This window comes from Trachypithecus francoisi, unplaced genomic scaffold (genome assembly GCF_009764315.1).
Source record: "Trachypithecus francoisi isolate TF-2019V2 unplaced genomic scaffold, Tfra_2.0 Lachesis_group8, whole genome shotgun sequence".
Lineage (NCBI taxonomy): Eukaryota > Metazoa > Chordata > Mammalia > Primates > Cercopithecidae > Trachypithecus > Trachypithecus francoisi.
Genome location: NW_022681473.1, coordinates 15,550,807 through 15,561,489, shown reverse-complemented (window position 1 = coordinate 15,561,489; position 10,683 = coordinate 15,550,807). Strand labels below are relative to the sequence as shown.

Below are 10,683 nucleotides of genomic sequence, written 5' to 3'. Positions count from 1 at the left end.
TGGCGGGCGCCTGTAGTCCCAGCTACCCAGGAGGCTGAGGCAGGAGAATGGCGTGAACCGGGAGGCGGAGCTTGCAGTGAGCTGAGATTCGGCCATTGCACTCCAGCCTGGGCAACAGAGCGAGACTCCGTCTCAAAAAAAAAAAAAAAAAAAGAAGGATAAGCGTTCCCAGACTCAGCCTGGAATGGAGAGTGAGTGGGAAAAGATTAGGAGAATCACTATTAGGTACAGAGTAGGCCTATTTGAGAAAAAAGGAATGCACCAGAAAGGAAAAGGGGTTAACTCAAAAGGATTGCTCCCCAAGGAAAAGGACCTGTGTGCTCCTGGCATCCCATACCTGCAGCTGCTTCCTAAATCCACTTGCCTTTCTCTACACCACTCTCTTTTGGTCACCAGGTGTTTGATGATAATGCTGCTTGAGGGCACACCTGTCTGGGTACCCAAGATTTGGACAGCATTGCCTGTGACTTAATTTTAGAGATTAATAAAATCCCTTGAATCAACAGAACAATTCTTCCAGGACCAATTACAAGGAAATTGAGGCCGGGTGCGGTGGCTGATGCCTGTAATCCCAGCACTTTGGGAGGCCGAGGCAGGCCAATCACCTGAGGTCAGGTGTTCAAGACCAGCCTGGCCAACATGGTGAAACCCTGTATCTACTAAAAACACAAAAATTAGCCAGGCTTGGTGATGCACGCCTGTACTCTCAGCTACTCGGATGGCTGAGGCAGGAGAATGAATCTGGGAGGCGGAGGTTGCAGTGAGCTGAGATTGCGCCACTGCACTCCAGCCTGGGCAACAGAGCAAGACTCCATCTCAAAAAAAAAAAAAGACAGAAAGAAATTTGAGAGCAACGACTCTGCCATTTACTTCTCTGTCTCCCACAGCGCCTAGTAGGCTTAATTAGAACATGCTAAAATAAATTGAATGAGAGGAATATTTGGGGAGCGTCTTGAAGAAGGCAGCTAGTTTGTGCCTGGTTTTCAAGAGCAGAGGTTGGGACTTGAGAAATCTTTCTAAACTTTGGTGCAAGAAGTGGGTCCAAGAGGGATAGGGTTTTGAGGACCTCTGCTGAATCCCAAGAGGGGTCTTGGCATCACTAGGCACGCAGAAACCGAAAGATGGGTCAGGCTACCCGAAGGCCTTAGTTGGGGGATGTTGGACATTTCTCCACGGCTTGCCTTTTTCACTTCCCCTTTTACTTACGCGCCTTCCAGTTCTAGTCCTCCTTTCTCCTGCCCAGACAGCCTCTCCATTTTCTGTTCTTTTGTTTTTTTTTAAGCCAGAATCTCGCTGTGTCGCCCAGGCTGGAGTGCAGTGGCGTGATCTCGGCCCACTGCACCCTCTGCCTCATGGGTTCAAGTGATTCTCCTGCCTCAGCCTCCTGAGTAGCTGGGATTACAGGTATGCGCCACCACGCCTGGCTAATTTTTGTTGCCCAAGCTGGTCTCAAACTCTTGGCCTCAAGTGATTGCCCACCTCAGCCTCCCAAAGTGCTGGGATTATGGGTGTGAGCCACTGTGCCCTTCCATATGTTCCTTACTTTCTCCAGTCTATTAAAACTTCTATTTGAGCCTCTTGTCTGGGCACAAATAGCCATTTGATACTGCCACTCCACTTTAAAAAAACAATAGTTTTTCCATATTTCCCTAATACCATTGGGATAAAATCTAGATTCCCTAAGTAGTTTATGGTTCCTGCTTGTCTTTCATCTCATCTTTCACCCACTTGCTGCCTATACTCCAGCCACAGGAAATGTTTTTTAAGGAGACAAAGTTTTGCTCTGTACCCCAGGCTGGAGTGCAGTGGCGTGATCATGGCTCACTGCAGCCTCGGCCTCCTGGGCTCAAGTGATCCTCCTGCTCAGCCTCCTGAGTAGTCGAGACTACAGGTGGCGAGTATGGCTCTTTTTATTGAGACAAGATCTTGCTACATTGCCCAGTCTAAACTCAAACTTCGACCTCAAGCAAGCCTCCAGCCTTGGCTTCCTAAAGTGCTGGAATTAACCCATGAGCCACTGCTTTCAGCCCACAAGAGACTTTTATTTCCTTCAACTAACTAAACATAAGTTACCCGACACATATAGTTCCCTCTGTCTGAAATACTTCCATCACTTTTGCCTTTGCCACCTAACTTCTTATCTTTCAAATGCCATCGTAGTCATCACTTTTGTGAAGCCTTCCTTGACTCCTTAAATCTAGGCTGAGTTCCTTTCGTATGAGCGCCCAAGCTTCCTCTGCGTCCCTGCTTAGAGCCCTTATTATCCTCTTCTACAGGGATTGCCTGGTTATTGCATCTCCTACTGGACAGAAAGCTCCAGGAAGTCAGGCCACAGCTGCCTTATCTTCACCATGTGCTTAACATCCAGGGCTTAACACAATGCCTGGCAAGCAATAGGTGCTTTATAAATATTTGGAGTATTAATGAATGAATCTGGAAAGAATATTATAGCTTACCAAAAAGTGATCTTTATGATGTATATGGTCTCCCCTGTAACTGGTGGGCACCCAACAACAGTAGGGATTTCATATCACTGCCAGTAAAATGCCCCTTGGGCTACATGGTGGCATTGACGTTGCGATTTTGAGCTTTTCTTTTTGAGACGGAGTCTCACCCTGTTGCCAGGCTGGAGTGCAACAGCATGATCTTGGCTCACTGCAACCTCTACCTCCTGGGTTCAAGCGATTCTCCTGCCTCAGCCTCCCGAGTAGCTGGGATTACAGGCATGTGCCATCAGGCCTGACTAATTTTGGAATTTTTAGTAGAAACAGGGTTTCACCATGTTGGTCAGGCTGATCTCAAACTCCTGACATCAGGTGATCCACCAGCCCTGGCTTCTCAAAGTGCTGGAATTGCAGGCGTGAGCCATCGCGCCCGGCCTAATTTTTGAGCTGTTTTGTTTCACTTCCCATCAACTGCCAGGGCAGCACTTTGGCTGATTGATTTTCCTTTTAGCCTTAAGTGTGCCCATGAACTGACCAGAACATTACAGAACCGGGCTGAAAAGCCATGGGACTCAAGTAAATCCTTATTCTGAGATGAGCCTCTTTCAGTTGCCCAATCCTGATCTAGGCAAAAATGGACTTACTGTCAGGGGTGCCAGCAGACAGAAGCGGTTTTGGATGCTCTCGATGGAATAGCTCACAAAACCCACCCCTCTTATTAGGCAAAACCTCACCTGAAGTTTATCCTCTGGTAAAAGCTCAAGCAGTAGTCTTGCCATGGATACGGCAACTGCTGCCCCCTAGTGGTCCAAAGGGACAGGCCCTGGTGGGTGAGTAGGGGGTTGTGTGTGACGGGGACAGTTATGGGTACATGCACGGGGAAAGAAAGTCAGAGGACAGGTTGCCTCAAGTTGCTTTTTCCCTTTTTATTAAAAATAGACCCAAGCACTTTATGTATCATACAAAAGTTTCATTCGCTGGTGGCAGCCACGGGAAAGACGACCCGTAGCACTGATTTTCCACCTCCCCTCCAGGGGACTGGGTCCCAGGAGCAGTGACTGGGCCTCAGAGAAAGCCCATAAAGACTGCTTGTTCTGGAAGCAGCCGACTGGGGGTGGGGGCTGTTCCGCGTGCAGCTGTCCCTACCCCACCCAACGGCAAAAGTTAGATATTCGAAAGTGCCTCTTCAGTGCCAAGATAAACTAACAAATGGAGTGAAATGGAAACCCCTTTGATTCTTTTACTATTTCCCAGGGCCTGGGATTTGAGTTTTCCCTGCACGTGAGTCCTTTTCCCTACAAATAGGGGTGGGAAACTTCATCCTCAGAGACTCTGGTCTGTTCTGCTGCCTGAGACCAGAATTTCACTCCAACCCAAGCCTTTTCTCATTTGCTATTCTGTGGTCCACCATCTACGAGCCCCGTGACCCAAGATTTGTCCTCTGTTCACTCAAAAAGAGGTGGAGCAAAAACGGATTCCTCCCACAATCCTCTCTGCCTGAGTCTACGCCCTGCCATCGCCTCAACTTTCAGGAACTTGAGAACAGAAGGACCCACAACCATCCCTTTCCCCCAGTTCTGTCTCTCCCTGACTGCTGCCCACTCCTGAGCCTTAACACCCCTGGGGTACCCCCAGACCCCTGTTCCAAAGGGTGCCTGGTAGTGGATATGGTGGAGGTAGGGGAGGGTTGGTTGGAGCCAGGTTTCCCCCAGGGGTGGGGCAGTACTCATGCTGGTATAGACTGCTTGGCAGGGCCATGGGGAGGGAGGGGCATGCGGAGGAAGGGCACAGCCTGCCTGAGCCCCTCAGTCCCAGCCGTTGTCTTTCACCATGTGTGACATTTCAATGATGTATTTCCCTTCCTTGTACTTCTGGCTCGTCTCAAAAGCTTGTTCCTGGTGAAGGAGAAAGCAGTGATTGTAGGACAAAGCAGTTTCCTTCCAGGCCCCACTACCACCTGTATGGCCCCCACCCCAAGGCTCATCCACCTAGCCCAACCCAGCAACTAGTTCTTTCTTTCCTCTTTGGACCATGCAAGGACCTGATGTGGTCACTGGGGCTTGAAGGGCCGTGGGGACTTCCACTTTAGAGGGTGACCCTCTTCCTCAGGTACTTACATATTTCCAGCCCAGTGTGGTTTTGCAGCTCTCACAGAAAATGTCAGCTACCGAGTGGAGCCCCGTGAGCAAGAGGCGCTGTTCAGCTGGCCCGCAACCCACGTTGACCCTGTCTCAGGAAACAGGAAGGACCCAGCACCCAGTGGGATTGCACTGTCAGTCCAGTCCCCAGACAGCCCAAGGGAACTTACAACTGGAGAGAACTGGACAGCCCCTGCCTTTGATAATCCACCCCTCTAAGTCTAGAGCCTGGGCCTTCTTTTTCCAGTGTTATGATTTCAATTCTCCCCGGGCTCCCCATGTGAGAACTTCAGACTGAGAACCCCTTTGCAAAAGGGGAGGCAAAGACTGAAGGCACAAGATCACCTGATGGATTCCCCCCTTTCTCCACAGAGGAAAATTATTCACTCACACATAAGCACAAGCACACGCACAAGGAAAGAGGTAGACTCACACGGAGTTAAACAGGTAGGCTCGGCCATGGCTCCCTTGGAAGGACTGTGGAGACATAGGACAGACAGTGACTACCAAGCAGCCCTCAGCCCCACTGCCTGAATCCCCGCAGGGGTGTGTGGGAGAGAGGAAGAGCTTCGCTGCCTCACCCCTGGGTGATGTTCAGGCTAACCTGGTGCTCGAGAAGAGGGGAAGGATAGGTCCCCGCTTCGTGTACCTTGGAAATAAGCTCATCGTGTTTGGCCAGGTGTGCACGGCAGTGGACACAGCTGTAAGTGCGGTGGCAGCGGGGCAGGTAGCTGCGGAAAGTCTTGGTGGGGAGGCAGGCAGGGCCTGGACCGGGGTCACAGCTGGGCATGACGGGCTGGAGGACAATGCCCTGGCGGGCTGGAGGGGCTGGCGCCGTGCAGCCCCCGCAGAGACGGTCGCAGGTGAAGCAGCGGAGCAGGTTGGCTAGAGCCGTGTTTCAGGGCAGGAGGAGTGTTGGGGGGCTGCCCGGTGAGGGCCCCCCCAGACGAGAATCAGATAGAAACAGAAGTCACCTGGGAAGAGGGGAAAGGACATCAGAGGAGCTGTGATCTCAGGAGGGCCCGTCCTGAGGGAATGGAGGAAAAGGGGCTCAGCTCACCCACACCTCTACTTCTCCCATCACCATTGACCCCCCCCCCGGCATCCAGTTGCACTGTCGCCCTGTCCCCTGGATCCCCATCCTGCTCTGGCAAACCTGGCAGCCGATCCAGGCTTCTGGCGCCAAAGCCAGGGAGTCGGTGTTTCTCCCTCCTGGGACAGAAGCAGCCTCCACCATTTTCCACAGAGAGAAGCCCACGGGCACAGACGCTGCCATGGGAGCAACGTCATCTGCAAGTGCCCTCTCCTTGGTTTTCAGTTCTTCGTGAGGCTCTGCAGCGCACAGGCATTGGTAGGCACCGTGTCTCAGGGGATCAGAGTCTTTTAAGAGTTGGGGATGCCTGAAGGTCTTTCTTTTACATGGCCTTTGTTTGCAATACAATTGATCCTTTATACATTTTGGCAGGGGAGGTGTAAGGTGAGGGGAGGGGGAGCATGCAGGCAGGTATACAAACCCTGATTCAGTTCTCTCCTGAGGTCAGGGCCCTGCGCTCTGGGACTCTTCACTAGAACTTTATAGTTGTTTCCAGCAGTACCAAAGCCCTCACATGTGGCCGCCCATTCCCGCACCTTGGTTCACTCATTCTGGCCCAGAATAAGCACCTGCCTGTCTTCCCAGCCTCTGGGCCCCTTGGTCTTTCTCTTTCCTATTCTTTACTAACTGTTGCTTTATCCCTTGGTTAAAGACTTAGGCAGAAAATACATTTTCTCCAGGCAATCTGACAGCTGGAGCCAATGGGAAATGGGTAGCGTGTCAGACGAGCCTGATTCCTGGGCTGGGCAGGGCTGTGTGGTAGGGTGAGAGCAACGGCCACAACGAACAGCAGAAGAGGGACTCTTATTTTTAACAGCTGTGCTTTGGGGCACAAGGCAAAAAATGTTTCTACCTTCTCCCAGGGGCAGGGACAAACAGCAGTGACTGTGGGTGACTGAAGATGAAGTAATTGCTGGGTTCTGATTAGGAATAGAGGTAGATTGCCTTCTGCCCACGCGCCAGCTTCCGAGTGGCTGAAGGTGCTGGAGGAGAGGATAAGAAGGGAGGTGGCCCCTGTGGGCTCCGATAAGCAGGTGAGCTGCTGCTTTCTGCTTCATAGAGCTTCCCAGCCCGCTGTGGGTGGTTAGCCTAAGTCTGGTTCAGAGATGACAGCTGGGCACTCTGGCAATGCTAGAGCACTAAGCAGAGGTGAGACAGTGTTGGCTGCGGTTAGCCAGGGCATACAGACTCTCCTCGTCCTGTCCTCCGCAGTGGCCACAAGCACCCAGCTGTTCCACACTCTGAAGGCCGCCAGGCAGTCTCTCCACAAAACCTCCATAGAGACTATCTTCAGTTTCAGGTCCTCTCCTCCTGGCTGGGCCCCAGGAAAACACCTTGGGCTGAGTTCAGGGTGACATTGGGCTCCGGCTGCAGGAAACGGGCCCTCCTTGCCAAGAGACCACCTTTCAGTCTCTGCTTCACAGGGCTGCCTTCAACTTTGCCTGCGAGTTCCCCTCTGACATGCACTACCTTGAAACACCTTCAAGGGGCATGGGGAACGGGGCAGCTTGGGTCCCCAATCTTGGGCTCCTTCTCCAGCCTCCAGCCGTCACACCTCCCTCCCTCTCCCCTAATTCCCAGTCAAGCCAAGGAGAGGCTGCAAGGAAGGCCAGAGAATCACAGAAAGGGGAGTAGGGATCATTTTTTCACCCATCTCGGATCACAGGGAGAAGCAAGTTGGGCAAATGACTGGAGAAAAAACAAAGGCAAGCCGAGTGCTGGGGAGAGATGTTCCCCTGAAGTGAGATGGGGCTGGACCGTGGGAGGAAGGGGAGAGGGAGGGCTGGGGGGGGGGCGGCAACTGACAGCTGACAACAGAGGCACCGAGGCAGAGGCTGGAGGAACCAGGTGCGAATCTCGTGCTTCTTAGGGGGGAAAGAAAGGGAGGGGGACACCTGCTCACAATGGATTTTCTCATCTGCTCTGGGGTTTTGGCACCCCCCAGGCTGGTATTCTCAGTATGGTATGGTCCAAATAATTAGCAGCACTGCCAGCTCCCAGGGCAGGCTTTGGGGGTCTGCACCAGCAGCAAAACAATAAACAGTAATGCCTGATGCTACAGCCAAAGTTGCCGGGAAATAAGTGCGGGAATCGTCAGAGCTTGGAGAGGGATGGAAGAACCGAGAGAGAGGAGAGGAGGCAGCAGGGAGGGGGAAGGGAGGACAAAGGGTGGATGAATAATGCTTTTGCAAAGGGGAGAAAGCAACACGCAGCAGGAGGGGGAAATTTGCAAAGAGAAAAAAAATTCATTTGGAGAAGGGCTGCCCCCTCACCTTGAGGTCTGCTCCAGAGATCTCCGTCTATCTCTCTCTCTCTCTCTCAATCTCTCAATCTCTCTGCTCACTCTTCTCTCTTCTCTTTCCGCTCCTTCAATTGGGAAGGGGATGGGGGTGGGTGGGGGGAGGGTAGTTGGGGACTCAAGACTGGGGCTGCAAAGCTGGCCAGCTGCTGGGGGGGCAGAGGTTGTCTCTCGTTCTGTACCTCGGTCTGTGGGTGAATGTGGCTGTGTGTTGTGGAACTGCATCATAACACTGTGAGTCATCCATCCCCCCCACCCCCCCTCACCTCCCACGTCAGAGCAGGGCTGGGAGACACAGGAGGCGGGTCGGAAGGAAGGGAGGGGGCAGGCATCAAAGGATGGGGCTAGAGGAGTGGGGGCCGAGGGACGGGGCGGCGATGGTGGGCAAGGGGAGAGGCAAGTTGTTAAGGAGGAAGGCAGTGTGGCCAAGGAGATAGGAAGAACCTGGGGGAAGGACAGGGCTGGGCAAGGATGCAGTGAGGGTGGCAGGGCTGGAGGAAAGGAGGTGGCAAGGCTGGTGAAGGAAGATATGGATGCAGAGTGAGGCAGCACACACACATTTAAGATGATACACTTTCCCATTTCACCTTGGACACCAGCCCTGAAGCAGGGAAAAGACAGATGTACTAATGTTGTGGATGGCAAACTGTGCCCCCAAACTTGTACCAAGCCTTAAAGCCTCAGTTTAATACTCCTGAAGGAGTTGTAGACCCAATATGACATTTTGCATGCAGAAACCTCTTAACAGCTACCTCCAAATTATGTGTGCTTCATGAATGGAGACACCTACATTATATGAAATTCTCTATTGGGCTGTAAACTTCCTGAGACAGGCCTTCTGGGAAATTTCTCTCTACATCCCAGGACCGCAATGCCTAGTACAGACCCGTGCATTTAGATGTTTCCAAAATAGCAGTTGTTTCCGCGGCATTATGTTCTGCTGGCCTAGAAGTCTTAGTTCCAGAGGGAGGAACGCTGCCACCAAGAGACACAACAATGATTCCATTAAACTGGAAGTTAAGATTGCCACCTGTCCACTTTGGGTTATTCTTACCTTTAAGTCAACTAGCTAAGAAGGGAGTTACAGTGTTGGCTGGGGTGACTGACCCAGACTATCAAGATGAAATCAGTCTACTGCTCCACAATGGAGGTAAGGAAGTATGCATGGAATACAGGAGATCCCATAGGGTGTCTCTTAATATTACCATGCCCTGTGATTAAGGTCAATGGAAAACTACAACAGCACAATCCAGGCAGGATTACAAATGGCCCAGACCCTTCAGGAATCAAGGTTTAGGTCACTCCACCAGGTTAGGAAAACATAATCTGCTGAGGTGCTAGCTGAAGGCAAACGGAATACAGAATGGGTAGTCAAAGAAAGTAGTCATCAATACGAGCTATGACCACGTGACCAGTTGCAGAAATGAGGACTGTAATTGTCATGAGTATTGCCTCCTCCTTTTGTTAGGAACATGTTTGTGCATATATACACTTGTACTAAGAAAATATCTTCATTTTATTTCCTTTCTTTTGCCTTTATCACGTGACATAAGACTTACTGACTTGATATCAGCATTTAAGTGTTGTTACCTCTATGTAATAGCACTTGGGTTGGGGATTGGTGTGTTTCCGGTTGTACGAAGGATAGCTGTATTATGTTAAGCGTAATTATGGCCTTATTATTGTCTTTATTTGAAGATGATGTATGATTTTAGGAGACGTGTATGGGTTCAAGTTGACAACGGGTGGACTTGTGATGGTTAATATTGTCAACTTGATTGGATTGAAAGATGCAAAGAGACCGGGCGCGGTGGCTCAAGCCTGTAATCCCAGCACTTTGGGAGGCCGAGACGGGTGGATCATGAGGTCAGGAGATCGAGACCATCCTGGCTAACATGGTGAAACCCCGTCTCTACTAAAAAATACAAAAAAAACTAGCCAGGCGAGGTGGCGGGCGCCTGTAGTCCCAGCTACTCGGGAGGCTGAGGCAGGAGAATGGCATAAACCCAGGAGGCGGAGCTTGCAGTGAGCTGAGATCCGGCCACTGCACTCCAGCCTGGGCGACAGAGCCAGACTCCGTCTCAAAAAAAAAAAAAAAGAAAGAAAGATGCAAAGAATTGTTCCTGGGTGTGTCTGTGAGGGTGTTGCCAAAGGTGATTAACATTTGAGTCAATGGCCTGGGAAAGGCAGACACATCCTCAATCTGGGTGGGCACCATCTAATCAACTGAGCCAGAATAAAAGCAGACAGAAGAACGTGGAAAGACCAGACTGGTTTAGCCTCTGAGCCTACATCTTTCTCCCATGCTGGACACTTCTTGCCCTCGAACATGGAACTCCAAGGTCTTCAACTTTGGGATTCGGACTGGCTTCCCTGCTCTTCAGCTTGCAGACAGCCTACTGTGGGACCGTACCTTGTGATCATGTGAGTCAATATTCCGTAATAACTCCGACTTATTTATACATCTATCCCATTAGTTCTGTCCCTCTAGAGAACCCTGATTAATAGAGTGGTTGAGTTGCATCTTCAGACATAAACCAAGTGTCTGGCTTTGGCTTCAAAGAGACTGAATTAGAATCTTAGCTGTGCCAATTACTCGGCAGGAGCCACTAGGCAAATTACTGATACTCTTTGTGCCTTAGTCTTACTCTTCTGCTAAATGAAGTTAATAATATTTACCTCATGGAGATGTAAACTAAAGTGATATAA

General features: G+C 51.0%; 1 protein-coding gene across 5 annotated transcripts; it reads right to left on the bottom strand.

Moving 5' to 3' along the window:
- Positions 1-3,350: 3,350 nt before the first annotated feature.
- YPEL4 (yippee like 4) lies at positions 3,351-9,255 on the bottom strand. Of its 5 annotated transcripts, XM_033204568.1 has the most exons (6): positions 7,949-9,255; positions 5,739-5,914; positions 5,232-5,556; positions 5,016-5,059; positions 4,562-4,670; positions 3,351-4,339 (listed from the first exon to the last, which is right to left on the bottom strand). In XM_033204568.1, exons 3-6 carry the CDS (start codon positions 5,370-5,372, stop codon positions 4,250-4,252), a joined length of 384 nt encoding a protein of 127 aa, XP_033060459.1. In that variant the 5' UTR covers positions 5,373-5,556; positions 5,739-5,914; positions 7,949-9,255; the 3' UTR covers positions 3,351-4,249. The 5 variants fall into 5 exon arrangements, with proteins under 5 accessions (XP_033060459.1, XP_033060458.1, XP_033060456.1 ...); XM_033204567.1 differs by lacking the exon at positions 5,739-5,914; XM_033204565.1 differs by lacking the exons at positions 5,016-5,059; positions 5,232-5,556; positions 5,739-5,914.
- Between the last annotated feature and the right edge of the window lie 1,428 nt (positions 9,256-10,683).